At 45.4% G+C, this 15,258-nt stretch overlaps 1 protein-coding gene across 3 annotated transcripts in view; it reads right to left on the reverse strand.

Annotated features, from left to right (window-relative positions):
* Nucleotides 1–15,258, reverse strand: part of PHF20L1 (PHD finger protein 20 like 1) — a 59,475-nt gene that overhangs the window by 21,949 nt on the left and 22,268 nt on the right. For all 3 annotated transcript variants that reach the window (XM_077351467.1, XM_077351466.1, XM_077351464.1), the window contains 4 exons: nt 11,301–11,508; nt 8,738–8,863; nt 7,580–7,662; nt 65–317 (listed from right to left, as the gene is read on the reverse strand). In XM_077351467.1, the coding sequence (XP_077207582.1) occupies nt 65–317; nt 7,580–7,662; nt 8,738–8,863; nt 11,301–11,508 (670 nt within the window). The remainder of the gene's footprint in view (nt 1–64; nt 318–7,579; nt 7,663–8,737; nt 8,864–11,300; nt 11,509–15,258) is intronic.

The following is a 15,258-nucleotide window of genomic DNA, read 5'->3' on the forward strand; positions in this document are numbered from 1 at the left end:
GGAAACGGTTCCCCATAGGAATGTAATCAGTAATTATGGTATGGTTTAAAATGTCTATGCTCACTAGTTTTATTTATCACGGAAGGAGGAGGCTGGGAGGCCAGGGTCAAATCTTCCACGTGTATTAACTCGGGGGAAATTGGTGACTTAAGGGGTTTTATACACCCTGCAGAATCTCCAGATTCTTGTTTGCATTTCTTCCTGCGAGCCTTCCCTGGAGACAAGGTTGAGGGCAACAGTGCAGATTTCTGAGTGTTGGCAGAACTGCTAATATCAGCTTCATTTTTTTTCTGACTTTGAGGCTTAGGTGATATCTCCTGAATAAATAATAAGAAATTGATACTTTTATTGCAGTTTCTTCATTGCAGGATCTTGTATTCTACTTTTGATTTTTTTTTCTTTCAAAAAAGATAATAATTCACTTTAATATTCAACATACACAAGAACTTCTTTTCAAAACCAAGCAACTGCAAAACCAAGCAAACCCGATCCTTAAAAGCACACAGCCAAAGGTCAACAATCCCAGCCTTGCCATCCGCTCTGGATGGTCAAGGCCAGGGGTAGTCAAACTGCGGCCCTCCAGATGTCCATGGACTACAATTCCCAGGAGCCCCTGCCAGCAGGGGCTCCTGGGAATTGTAGTCCATGGACATCCGGAGGGCCGCAGTTTGACTACCCCTGGTCAAGGCTATAAGTGAACGGTTGTAGCCATCCCACCCCCACCCCCCTTCCGAAAACAGACCACACATTAAATTTTCAACGGAGAAAGGTGCAACCAGGCATGTGCCGCTGGAAGGAAAGGTGACCTCTCGGTCTGCAAAACAATGTTTTGCGACCTGCAGCTTTCTGCTTGTGAAGCTCGGGACCTTCACCATCTCTTCAGTTCTCCTACATTGAAAGTCACAAGCAACTTACACCCATCTTTCTAACAATAACCAACTTCTTGTCATGCTCCAAAAAGCTTCAGTTCCACGGGTGATTTTCCCAGTGCTCTGAAGGCATGACAAGGCATTATCAATAAATAAAGCTCTTTTTTTAAGGGAAGCAACTGTGGCAGTTTCACAGCCCCCCCACCCTTCCAAATTCCAAATCTTAAAATTAAATTCACAGTAACCATGCTTACCCTTCCCCCAAATGGTCGCATCATTTTCATATGAGACATGAAGAGTCTGGTTGGCGGTGCCCTTTTTAAGATCAACCATGATCATCATCATAGATATACCGTATATACTCGCATATAAGCCGACCCGCATATAAGCCGAGGCACTTAATTTTACCACAAAATCTGTGCCAACTTATTGAGGGTGGGAAATGCAGCTGGCTACTGGTAAATTTACAGGGTGGCCTAAGTGCTCAGCCATCACAGGCTTTCCCATCCAGGCTCCCTCCCAACAAAATCAGAAAAGTCAAGAGGATGAATAGCTGCTGGTTTTTGTACCCCGCTTTTCACTAACCAAAGGAGTCTCAAAGTGGCTTACAATTGCCTTCTTCTCTTGATGCCAGAAACACTGAGAAAGCACTGACAGAACTGCTCTGTGAGAACAGCTCTGGCAGGAGAACCAAACAGTGCCCCCCCAGGCCAGCAAACCAGAGCAGAACAATAGTACCCAAAGTTGGCAACCTACTACAACAAGTACAACAGCTACCAAACTGGAGGCTACAGTCCCCCCAGAACAAAACATTGAAAGAAAGAACTGTAAAAATCAACAACAAAAAACACAACCCCAAGAAGAAAAGGCAAACAATGCTGCCCCTCAGATAAAAGAAGAAACACTGAAAAAAACAGTAAATCCCAAAGCACCCCCAAAACCCACCCCACCCCCAGAAACCAAAAGAATAGTTTGGAAGAAGTGATTAGGAAAAGAAGGGGAAAAAATCTCATTATCCCTCAGCCAAACCATTGATGTCCCACAAGCTGCCAGAGTAAGCTTTCAAGATATTTGCAGAAGGCAATGGTTAGCTGGAAGCAATTAGCTCACTTGCAAAGAGCTTAGTTTTTAAAGTCTTTGCAGAAGGTAAAGGTTAATTGGAGGCCACTAGCTCACTTGCAAAGAGCTCAGGTTGCAGATACAATGCTGTGATTGGCTGGCTGGGGGCCAGCTGTTAACCGATTACCTGCGTATAAGCCGTGGAGGTCTTTAAGTGCTAAAAACGGTGCTGGAAAACTCTGCTTATATGCGAGTATATACGGTAGATGTTTTTAAAAATCTGGATATCACATGTTTTTGCAATAACGATACATATCATAAGAACCAAAACTGTTGCGATGGTTAGTTAGCAGAAAGAGCAATACATGAATAAAAAGCTGTACATTAATCAGTTGTAATCTTTTCTTTCTGTTCAATAAGCAAAACTGAACCTTTAAAAAAAATGGGCCTTCTTTTGGCTTAACAAGAGAAAACTCTGTATTGTCACATAATTTAGAACTTTATCTAGTATGCAAAACCATGAAAATCCCTCTTGAAACCATTGGAGAAGGTTTGGTAATGCATTGCCACTTTCAGCAATGACGACAACAACAACAAACCTTCCGCACAATATGCAACAAAACAGGTCGGACTCGGAGTCTTCTGTCACCAGACATCAGCCTGGCAAGAAATGCATTTGCACAGATTTCTTTTTGACTGGATCCAAATGTTTACAGTAACAGATCAGGAGTAAGCAGCTTCTAAACGGAGCCATTTCAGCTAGTCTTCCATTCACAGATGCCGCTCCACTGTCAAAGCCATACGGCTGGCGCGACAAACGCGTACATCGCACACTTTCCTGGTGTGAATCGAGATTAGATGTGGCAACGGCCGCAAATACGGTGAGACTGTGGTCACATCTGGTGCCAGGACTGGAAGACTAGAGAAGTCTGGGATTTGTACCTGGCGCACCGTATGAATCTGCTCACTCCTGTTCTGGATACGAAAAGGCCACGCCCAACAGATCGCTGAGAGGTGCCATGTGAAGGTGCGGTGCTGTGGAATGTACCATTCAGGGGCTGCCCATTTCTACCCTGGAAACAGTGGCACGAATACTCCACAAGTTACCCCGTGCCAAACCAACATTCTGAATCTATGCTGATTAAGAAGGTTACCAGAAATTAATTAGAGCCATAGCTTGTAAATAAACGAGTTTATTGGTTAGCTTCACATGTGTGAAAGACATCACTACAGCAACCATTAATTTTCAAAGTACAAAATTATTTAAAACAAGGTCTTAAAACTTGTTCTAATAAGGTGCTTAACCTCTTAACAAGGACAAAATTAAACATTAGAAGAAGAAGAAGAAGAAAATACCCTAAAGGAATGTTATTCATTCAACTAAGCAAATCTTGCTCGGAAAAAAAAAAGAAAAAGGGGAAAAAAAAGGAAATACAAACATGGCCCAACCCTAATACAGTTAAGAAAAGACTACCGTACCTGCAGAATGTAACCTGAGGGTTTAGGTTTTGAACAAAGCTGTGAATTGGACGGAAAAGGGACATTCGGCAGTCTAGAAAAATTGCTGGGCCGAACTTCTCTCTTGTATTACGTATTTTAAAATTCAGAGAGATGGAAAATCCTAAATGTGACAGCTCCAGGCAGTTTGGCCTTTGTTCAGACATTCTGGCCCAGGGCAGATAAAATACTGACACTTGGCAAAACACGCCTTGGGAAGAACGCAGCTCCTTGCCCATCTCTCCTTCCACTGTTATAAATGCAGCAACACTAACCAGGTTTCCCTCTAACCGTGGTCTGAAAACCATGGTTATAATCCCCCTGGTTGACAAGGGAACCATGGTTTGTGCCTGCAGCTTTAAAACACAGCTAACTTGGGAAGGAGAGGAATTGCGCTGGAGAAGGAGCAGGGTTTTGTCACCGCTGGTCTCCGCTTTTAACTCCATGGTTTGCTGGGAGTCAAGCATTCTATCTGTGCTGAGTTCCTGATGTTTCATTACCCTGCCATTAAGTATTTCTTCTGGGCTATTAACAATTAAAGGGGAAAAAAACGTAAAGACAAGTTCAGGTTTCCCTACGAAAAAATTTGAGACTGAAATAAACCCAAATCTGCTGGAAACTCAATGCTTTTTTAAAACAATTAAAACGGAGTCCATAATAACAAGTCCCTGGTAAAGAAATATTCACTAGGCCATTAACCCGTGGGTTGTATATTTTTGCTTCTAACAAAAAGCTAATGAGGAAACCGCTGAATTTAGATTTAAAATGCATGTTCTGGGAGTGACACATTAAAAAAAAATCTCTGAAAACTGCATTCACGGGCACAGCGGGAGGGAGGGGAGTTTTGCATTGCGTCTGCAGAGGAGTCATTGGGTTGTCAATCACACCACAATACTTCATTTTGCATGTCTGACAGCAGCACACCATGGAAGGAGACGGGCTGCGTGACCCCCAAACCCTTTGCCAGGCTGCGGATTTATTGGGATGGCGCTGAGGATGGCTTTTTGATTACGTGTTGGCAGGCACAGCTGGTGAGAAATATTGCAGTCTGCTCCTCATCGTTCCTGGCACACAGTGGTCTGGATTACTGGGGGGAGGATACTCTGCACAAACCCACACTTTACTTAGGAGAAAGTTGTGTGCGATACCAGTGAAGCAGCGATGGGTCCTGATTTAAGGGCAGTGGTTTGACATTCTGCAAATCAGATTTTATACAGCCTGCTCTGCCTCTGCTTCTGACAGTAGCCTGTGGGCCACATCTCCATCCTTTGCAGATACCCACACCCTGAATCTTATTCAGGCAGGGCTAAACGAGGCTAGAAATTATAGAGGTGTGTGTGTGTGGCGGGGGGGGCACTCAACAGAAGAATGGTTTTCCATGGCAGCCCCGTCCTCCTGACAGCATGCAATGCCCCCTGAAGAAGCTGCACGATGTGGAAATATACTATTATTTATGCAAAAATGAGATGACAGCACAAGGACTCAAAAATGTTCATCGTGGCTCAGGGCATGCCTTGCAAGCTGTGCCTAATTTGAGGGATCTCATGCATCCCTCTAAGGCAGGCGTAGTCAACCTGTGGTCCTCCAGATGTCCATGGACTACAATTCCCATGAGCCCCTGCCAGCAAACGCTGGCAGGGGCTCATGGGAATTGTAGTCCATGGACATCTGGAGGACCACAGGTGGACTACCCCCTGCTCTAAGGCCTACGAAATGACCCTAACCCTCACCACCTGGCTTGGCACGTCACCAAACCAAGTTAAAAGGGAACCAGAGCTCTTAAAGCAAACCCATAATGTGCCCGGTTCCATTTAACTTAGGCGGAAACCATCACCAAAGCCGGGTTCAGGAGGGCAGGAGGAACTCTTCAAAACAAGCCCCAAACTCAGACGCTCCAGTTAAATCCGAGTGGAGGTATAAGGGAAAGTCACAAAAGTGCCATCAATGGTGCCCTTCTAGAAGCAGCACAGGACCGATGAAGAGAGAGAGAAAAATATACCGTGATGCTTGTACAGGTTCTTTGGACCTAATTAAATAACAGCATGAAGAAAAGTTTTGGAGAGGAACTGACTGAGGGTAAAAAGTGATAGAGTGACATAATGAAAGGGAAATGTCTTATTTTTGTTTTTAATTGACCTTCCTCTAAAAAGCTAAGAGGACAAGAAAGCCTCATTAAAAGTCATATTAAGGCTCTGAACCGAACAAACAGAAGTGCGCCTATGTTCAGGACTCTCTTTAGTAAGCCTGTGGACCAAAGGTGCCCACAAATTGAGCCCGAACAGAGTGCTAAACATGTTGAGAGCACATCCACCAGGTAGAGCAGGGGTAGTCAAACTACAGCCCTCCAGATGTCCATGGACTACAATTCCCATGAGCGAACGCTGGCAGGGGGCTCCGGGGAATTGTAGTTCATGGACATCTGGAGGGCCGCAGTTTGACTACCCCTGAGGTAGAGTGTATGTCAAGTGCAGGCTAATAGCCACTCCTCCTAGGACCACACACATGCTCCCCCCCCCTAGGGGAGGCCCCCCTTCTATTTAGAGCTGGTGACTTTTTTGGGGGGGGACATGGGGGACATTTCGCCAGCGTGGAAGTGACTACGCACCTGAAAAATCCCTTCCTGCTTTTTTGTTTCCTGTTTGGTAAGCGCAGAATGATCCTGTACAGGAAATCAGCTTGTCCAGCTTGCCGTTCACACACAGCTCCTAACACTGCCCAGAGTTTGCCCTTGGCAGAGCGGACTGAAGGCAACATGAATCACCGCAAAGAGGGGAACCGTGTGGGAAGTTGCAAGCAGTCAGGAGGACCTACAGTGGCTCTGCTAAACGGCTTCACTGGGAGACCCTTCCCAGCGCGGCCCTAACAAAGAGCTCCGTTCCAACCTGGAGCCCTCCCTATCAAGGGGGCTACTTGTGAGCCCTCCAAAGTGGGCTACTTTCTCAAGGGCAGGAGCCATGCTGTCATTTGCAGATGCAAACGGCGTGATCCTTAACCATGAACCTCAGAAACCCTATTCACACATTACAGTGAACACGCATACATTGGGTGGTACGTCTGTTTGTCAGTAACAGCCAATGTGCATTCACTTTACAGATAAAAACAGGAAGTAGTACTTAGGTATAAAAACAGGAGCTAGTGCCTAGGGATATCTGCTGTTCTAAAACATGCCTTCAGCTGAATGTGCATTGAAGGTAGCATGAGAATTACTTGAGGCATGTGTGAAGAAAACTAAGTGCATAATGTACACAGAATCCACATGCTTTCAGTGTAATTTGGGACCAGCATTGTTTGCTGAAATGAGAATAACCTTTGGGAACGAGCCTGTGGCTACAGCAGAAGCAAAGGGCCCCGGTATGGTTAATAATCTAGCCTTGTTATTAGTAACCATGTCATGTACAAGAAGCGACAGAGGTCAGAGGAGACTGAAACGAAGCAGGAGGCAGCTAAAGCTATAGCGCGGCCCTCTAACACCTCAGATGCGGGCTCCACCAGACTCCCTAAGATGCTTTTTAATGTCTCTTTTCTGTATTTATTTAAAAATGTATATACATCCTAGCCACAACAACAAAAAAAGGGGGGTATGGCTCATTCAACAGTTCATAAAACACAGACAAGTTTACAACACCAATTCTTACAATAGAAAGGAAACTTCTCACTAAAGAAGTTTTGCTAGATGTTAAAAAACAAAAAGAGAGAGGAGGGGCGGGGGGGGGAACCCTGTGTCAAAAGCACAAAACTCAATTTGTGTGAAGGGTCTAAGCCACTTGTGGGTACAATTCTGGCTATATTGAAATGGTACCTGGGAAAAGAGACATCTCTGAGCCTGTAACTCACGGGATGTTTGCTTACGAAAATGAAGGTAGACGTGGATTAGGACGCCAAGCTGTCCGATCCTAGGCATGCCCTGCAGCGGTCCAGCCCCACCCCATCTGAACCGGCTTCCCCTACAAATGTATTCTTAGGACGGCAGGTTTGCTTCCAGTAACGGTCAGGTGTAAACATACCAACGATTCTTTAGTCCCCTCTGATTTCCTGTCTGGCAGCACAATATAGATATATATTTTTTTTTTCCAGTTATCACGGACACCCAAGTATTTCCCACGGTACATTTCAGACGGACCCTCGCAAAAGAATCAAACTCTGCAATTTCATACCTGCTCCAAGACTGGAGCTGCTTCTTTGTGGCCTTCCTTTTTTTCAGCACCGTCAGCACCGACCGCTTTGGATGCCAGCAAGCCTAAACAAACAGGGAGAGCACAAAGAGGGCATGGCGTTGAATGACTCTGGCGCAGAGGGGAGAGATGCAAACGCTTGCAGATGGGTGCAAGTGTAGTACAGATAAGCCTGTGCAACTCTCTTTACATGGGCAGAAGCAGCCGTCAACTCCCTCCCTCCCTCCCACGGGTTGATGTCAAAAGTGTTGGAATGCAAGTGATCGTTAAGCCGCATGGTTTCCCTTTTTGATTGCTGCATCTTCCTAACAGAGATCGAGGCAGCCTACACTAAAAAATAACCCCACCCCCCATGAAACCAAAATTTGAAATTGAGGCTCAGGAGTCTTCAGTCAAATGCAGTCCTAAATAAAACTGTCTTCAGGTGCTTCTGACAGATTAAAAGTGAGGTGGGCCAGGCACATCTCCCTGGGAAGGCTGTCCAATAATTGTGGGGCTGCCACCGAAAAGGCCCTTTCTTGTGTACTTGGCTGCAGTTCCAGAGAAGCCCAAATCTATTCATTTATTTGATTTTTTAATTTATTTTCAAACTTATATACAGCTGCTCGCCATTCAAACTTGTGGTGGCTTACAATAAAGCAATAAAAACGAGTGGGACCCCTAAAAAAACCCCTTACAAAACGATAAGCATTCATATTAAGACTTTAAAAGATGGCGATACCAAAGTTCTGGAATCATAGAGTTGGAAGGGGCCATACAGGCCATCTAGTCCAACCCCCTGCTCAATGCAGGATTAGCCCAAAGCATCCTAAAGCATCCAAGAAAAGTGTGTATCCAACCTTTGCTTGAAGACTGCCAGTGACTTGACTTTGCTTGAAGACTGCTAGTTCCCATCCACCCCCTGTTCAACTTATGCCCTGCGGGGTTCTTTAATAGAATATCAGGAGATATTCTGCGTATGGATTTTCAGGGCAGGAATTCAGCCTGACATATGTTATACTTTATTATGAACAATGACATGATTAACATATCAGCTGTGACGATGGACTGTAGCCGAAATTAAACTAGAGCCATGAGTCAGTGATGGAGCACAAAGATGGAAAAGGCGGCCCAGCTGTCATCTCTTCCACAAGGGCTTACCAGTGATCTTATTGAGACGTGCCCTCTTTGCCTGAAATGAGTTGCCGAGGTTATTTTTCCGCTTGTGCGCTAACACGTTCTCAGCCTGCGCAAAGGCAAACTTTGGGACGTCCACGAGAGGGAATCCTGCGTGCAAAAGGAAGAGACATACCAAGATCACCTTTCAGAAACCGTGCCTAAAAAGCAGTAATCTCTTTCTCAGCCTCACCTCCCTCACAGGGGGACTGTTGTGGGGAGAGGAAGGGAAGGCGAATGGAAGCCACTTTGAGACTCCTTCAGGTAGAGAAAAGTGGCATATAAGAACCAACTCCTCTTCTTCTTCAGTAATCTCAGGGCTCTCTCAGCCTCACCCGCCTCACAGGGTGTCTGTTATGGGGAGAGGAAAGGGAAGGCGACTGTAAGCCGCTTTGAGCCTCCTTCGGGTAGAGAAAAGCGGCATATAAGAACCAACTCTTCTTCTTCTTCATATAACATACACATATTAAAATTGTTCCTTCAGGTCAATGGTATAGCCATGGGCACCCACATGGCATCACAGTATGCTAGCGTCTTTACGGTAGACTTGGAGCAATGCTTCCTAAACTCCCACCCACTCGCATATCTTATACCCGTGATATGTTGGTGACATTTTAAACAACTGGTCACATGGTAGAGAAACCCTCGGCATATTCCGCCAGGCATTCAACGGCTTTCACCCCACTGTCATCCTGACAATGAACCAATCTATGCAAGGCGAACAAACCAGTCAGTCCTAGAGGAGATCAGCCCTGCCTGCTCCTTAGAAGGCCAGATCCTGAAGATGAAACTCAAATACGTTGGCCATCTCATGAGAAGGAAGGACTCCCTGGAGAAGAGCCTAATGCTGGGAGCGATCGAGGGCAAAAGAAGAAGGGGACGATAGAGAATGAGGTGGCTGGATGGAGTCCCTGAAGCAGTCGGTGCAAACTTAAATGGACTCCGGGGAATGGTAGAGGACAGGGAGGCCTGGAGGATCATTGTCCATGGGGTCGTGATGGGTCAGACACGACTTCGCACCTAACAACAACAACAAATGCAAGAAACACGTTTCCTGGGCACTAATGTACAAATACACCATGGATGCATAGCCCTCACCTTATACTGGAAACCTACTGATCGACAAACATACTTGGGGGGCCTCCAGTGACCATCTTAAGCATACCAAACAATCCACTGTATATAATGATGCTCTACATTACAGCCATGTCTGCTCCAATCACATGGGCGGATTCTCACCTAAAGGATCTACAACCCCCCTTTTTGAAACTGAAGTACCCACTGAATGAAGTCAAGAATCAGATTGGCAAAGGCGGAATGGTAACCTGAAAGACCTGTTACAAGATAGGCCCAGAAGAGACAATGACAGAACACCAGGAGTGGCCACATACAGCTCTCAACTCAAAAAGGTTCAATGCATCATCAGCAACTTATGACCTCTGCTCGACGATGACAGCTTTTTTTCACAAGTAATGGGGGGGGGGGGCAAACCTTTTCTTGCAAGCGGTCATCTCCCCCCACCCAAATCTCAAACCTCTCCCCCCAAAATAAACATGGACACTGGTATCTGAGCTCACAATGAACCTGGATGCCAACTTTGCTGCCACATAAACCAAGGCAACACAATCACTGGCTCTAAGATCAACTGCACCATCTCAGGTTTGTTTACCTGCTTATCTTTTAACACTGCCGTTAAATGCCAACAATGCCCTCCCGTTCTCTACATAGGACAAACAAGTCAAATCATCCACCAAGGATGAATGGAAACAAATCTGACATCAAGAATCACAAGACTGAGAAACCTGGGGGACAATACTTCCACCCCAAAGCAGCTGTTTTATTATAAAGGAACTTCAGGAATAGACTGGAAACAGAAACTGCCAAGTTGCCTGTTATTACAACCCTCAAAACAATGGAATTCCCAGGACTCAACAGGGATATCGGTTTCATATCTCACTACATATGCTAACTTCATTCAGCCCTTACATCTGCATTTTGATATATTTATTTCCTTCAATACGTTTCCCCCCAAATTAAGCCCAAACACATGGTAAACTTGTTATTCCTTCTTGGTCATCTATACAACTTCTTCTTTATGCTTTGTGCTAATTATCCATATGCCAACTTGTTTTTGCTCACTTGTATTACCAAATGTGTAATACCAATCTTAGCTGTATTCATTGCTCAGTATTTATGCATCATGACTCTAATTAGGTCTTACTGGCAACTAAACTCCCCCTACCTATAGATAAGGCCTTATGGATTCATACAGGCAGAAGTCACTGCTCGAAGACCCTGCTACGGAATGAACATGTCGAAAAGCAGAATATCCGAAACGACATGAGGCTACAAGAAAGCTCTTTTGATCACAGCTGGTCCTTCCAACATGCAAATCTCCCCTTGATGCCATATGCCAGGGGTGGTCAGGCTGTGACTCTCCAGATGTCCATGGACTACAAGTCCCATGAGCCCCTGCCAGCACATGCTATGCACTCCTTTCACATTATTTTTTTGCAGAGGGCAGGGGGAAGAGCAATTGAATTTTTACCAAAAGTTTCACTGGACGTTGGCTGCTCTTCCTTCTTCTGGACTTCCTGGACAATTGTGGAGGTCGACGATTCATCCTTCCTTGAAGGTACTTTAAACCACTTCCTCTCCTCCTTGTCTTTATTGCTGTTCACGCTGGTCCGTGGTTTGGCTCCAGCTTTATTTTTGGCTGCGGCTACTGCTGCAGCTTTCACCAAAGCTATCCAGTCCTTCGAAGAAGGGAGGGGGGAGAGGGGAAAGAAGAATAGAGATTTAACTGTTAGTCTCGTCAAAACAAAATCCAGCTGTGAATGGGACCATTATATAAAGAAAGCTGTTGGGGAAGGGAAAACTTCAAAGATATTCAAAATCTGCATTTTTATTTCCCTCCCACCATGTCAAACAGTAAACACAAAATAGTCATTTTATGCTTTAAAGCAGGGGTAGTCAACTTGTGGTCCTCCAGATGTCCATGGACTACAATTCCCAGGAGCCCTTGCCAGCAGTCGCTGGCAGGGGCTCCTGGGAATTGTAGTCTATGGACATCTGGAGGGCCACAGGTTGACTACCCCTGCTTTAAAGCATATTGAAATTTTTATATAAGCCAACAAGATGCTATCCCAAGATCTTGTGTGCATGTACACTTACAGAATTTCATCAAATCTGCAAAATGCCATTGATACATCTGCCACATGGCCTTCAGCCATCTTACCTACATGTTCCATGGACGTGAGAAAACTCCAAGTACATTCAACTATCTGTTCCTGACTCCCCCCCCCCCTTCCCAGCTAAGGTCAGCGTCCAACAGAAGCAGGGACTTGCTGATATTCCTGTCGTACTTTATGTTATTGTACATGATTTGAGGAATCAGTATACCTATACCAGCCTTTCTCAACTTTTTTACCATTGAGAAACCTCTGAAACATTCTTTAGGCTTTGAAAGACCCCGGAAAAGCGTGATTGTGCAGAACATGGTTGGGAAGCAGAGCTATGTACAAGCCCCTCCTGTTCCCACCCCTTCAAGGGGTACCATTGGCCATTGGGGGGGGGTGTCAACATGACCATATATGATCATATCACCTGATAAATGTTTTGCACATTTTAAATATATCTTAAAAATTAATGAACTCCCACACATTCGGGAAGCCCTTCTAGGGCCATCGTGAAAACTCTGGTTGAGAAAGCCTGATCTATACACCTGTGCAAGGGAATCTGGCTCAATTTCAAATGAACATTAGAATAGGTTGAACATGAGGCCACCTTCCAATGCACTGCACCTCACTCTGAGACTGAAGGAGCCGCTAGTTAGGGTTTCACCTGGGTATGAGGACACGCACCAATGGTAAAAAGGATCTTTGATAAAGTGACATGGGCCATTGTGCATATTTCGAAGCAGAGACTTCAGAGACGGTGAAATTACCGAGGGAAATAGCTGGTACACGTAAGCAGTCATGATTATATCAAGCTTACAGAAATGCTGTTCAGTAGTAGGAATACCCATGAGAATATTCAGCTCTTCCAAATGGTAACAAGCAATGTGCAAAGCACTTCATTAAGGTAATGGAAGCTAAGCAGAGGCAACTATAGCTATCAACGCATGTGGGCTCCAGTTAAGGCCTGGGGTCCCCAAATGGGCTACCAATCACGGAAAAGGGGGTAACAAAAATGGTGCTAAATAATGCCTAACACAGCATTCGCTGGCAGGGGCTCCTGGGAATTGTAGTCCATGGACATCTGGAGGGCCACAGTTTGACTACCCCTGACCTAACACTTTGCAACTGGACTTTACGGTGCGAAAAGGCAAAATCTACTTGCAAACAGTCACTGAAATGGATTGAAACTGCATTATTCAGCATGTGTTTAAGTGCTCAAAGGCAGGGGAGTAAGACACTTATGGCATCATGTGAGAGGAGGGCCTAGGCCAGTGCACTGACTTGGATAGTCTGGGAAAGCACACTGTGGGGAGAAGTTCTAGCTCCAGTTACATAGCCAGAGGTTTCCATTCTGAAGCACTGTCCCCTCCCTCTCCCAACTTTGAATGTAAGGAGGAAGAATGATGAGCCAAGTTTCGGAAACAAATCCCAATAAGGAAAGAGAAGGGAGGTCTCTGAGCAGGGAGGTGGTGTTCTGAAACTTGGCAGTGGTCTCAAGTGACTTTACTGAGCCGTGATACATGGGGCAAAAAATGACAAAGTCCAAACCAAGGAATTCTGGACAAGGAATCTTAGTGGGGAAAAAGCTAGTGGGCAGCTTCTGTTCTTTCTAAGGCCTGAACCCAAAGGCAACCAGACAGTCTGTATTCAAGTGCTTTTAGTTAATTATTGCAAGGTCCTAAATATACAACCAGAGAGCGAGGTTAAATGGAAAGGCCTGTTTCTCTCCGAGGCTTCTACTGCTCCCCATAAACATGTTGACGGGAAATTATGCCTGATTCTGCCCCTTGTCCCCTGCACTGGAGACAAGTGGGTGGATGTCATCCATGTGGATGTCAGGAAGGACCCTATTTTGGTTGTCAAAGAAAAGTGAGAAAGGCCCAACATTATGCCTGGTAGCAGCATTTCCCTCAAGGAACAACTATAAAAGATTACTGTTAGCCAAATGAATCAAAAGTTCACATGCAAACCCAGGCTCTTTTGCTGTTTTTCTGAAGGAAAATATCCAAAGCAGCTCGTGAAATGCTGGGAGAGAAAGCCCCTCCATCTTTCTTCTCCTACTCTTTCAGCTTGCTGCAGCAGGGATAGGATCTCAGTGCCTCGTAATTGTCTTGTAACCACCACACAGACCTGAGGGATCTTTAGGAAGGAAGCTTAACATACATGCTCACTGATTTCCCATAAACCTTTCTGTGCCTGCACCAAGGCAGCTCTTGTTCGGTTAATAGAGCTGCACGGTAAATCCGTTCAAAGGTCACCAGCTGTTAATCCACCCCCCCTCTCGGGGGGGGGGTGGATTAACACCTCTCAGAATGATGCTACACATCAGAATTATGCTACACATGGAGCTGCCTGATACTGAATCAAACCGCGGGTCCACCAAGATCGGAATTGTCTACTCGAGACAGGCAGTGGGTTCTCCTGGGTCTCAGGTAGACGGTCTTTCATATCACCTGATCTTTACTACTGGAGGAAGAACCTGGGACATTCTGCATGCAAAGTAGATGCTCTACCCCTAAGCCATGGCCCCTCCATTCTGTAGAGCGGATCAGGTCTCCATCAGCTAACCCAGCCTTTTGCAACATTTTTACATTGAGAAACCCCTGAAACAATCTTCGGGCTTCAAGACACCTCAGAAGTGACACAATTGTGCAGAATATGGTTGGGAAGCATAGCTGTCCATACACCCACCCTGTGGCCCCTCCCCTTCCCATCCACACCTGGCCCATCATTGTAGTAAATAGTAGTTACATATTTCCAGTGGATGGCAAATAAGTTGCCTGCCCATTCTTTAGAAATATTAAACCGACAGAGCAAAGCAATTCTAATGGTGTCAGAAAGCTATGTTACGGAAGTGGAAATACTCAAAGTTGGCCAATCCAACAACAAAGGGGTTACATTCAGAGAACAGAATCCTGAGTCTAACCTGAGGTCAGGGACTTGAAGCTTTGTTGGTGGAAAATGAAAACTATATCAAGTCACAGGTGACTTCTGGTGACCATGTAGGCAAGAGATATTCAGAGGTGGCTTGTCACTGCCCGTCTCTGCAAAAACACCTCCTGAGTGATCTATCAGTCAAGAACTAATCAGGGCCACCCCAAATAGCTTCTGAGCTCTGGTGAGATCAAGCTATCCTGGGCCCTCCCAGACCCTTTTCCTCACTAAAATATGGATACCTTATATCAGAGGTATCCAGACTGTGGTTCTCCAGATATCCATGAACGACAATTCTCATGAGCCCCTGTAAGTGGCTCATTGATGAAAGCCATCAATAATTATCCCCTTCATCAGGGGTAACCAAACTGTGGCTCTCTGGATGTCCATGAA

Source organism: Paroedura picta, chromosome 9, assembly GCF_049243985.1.
Source record: "Paroedura picta isolate Pp20150507F chromosome 9, Ppicta_v3.0, whole genome shotgun sequence".
In the NCBI taxonomy this organism is placed as follows: domain Eukaryota; kingdom Metazoa; phylum Chordata; class Lepidosauria; order Squamata; family Gekkonidae; genus Paroedura; species Paroedura picta.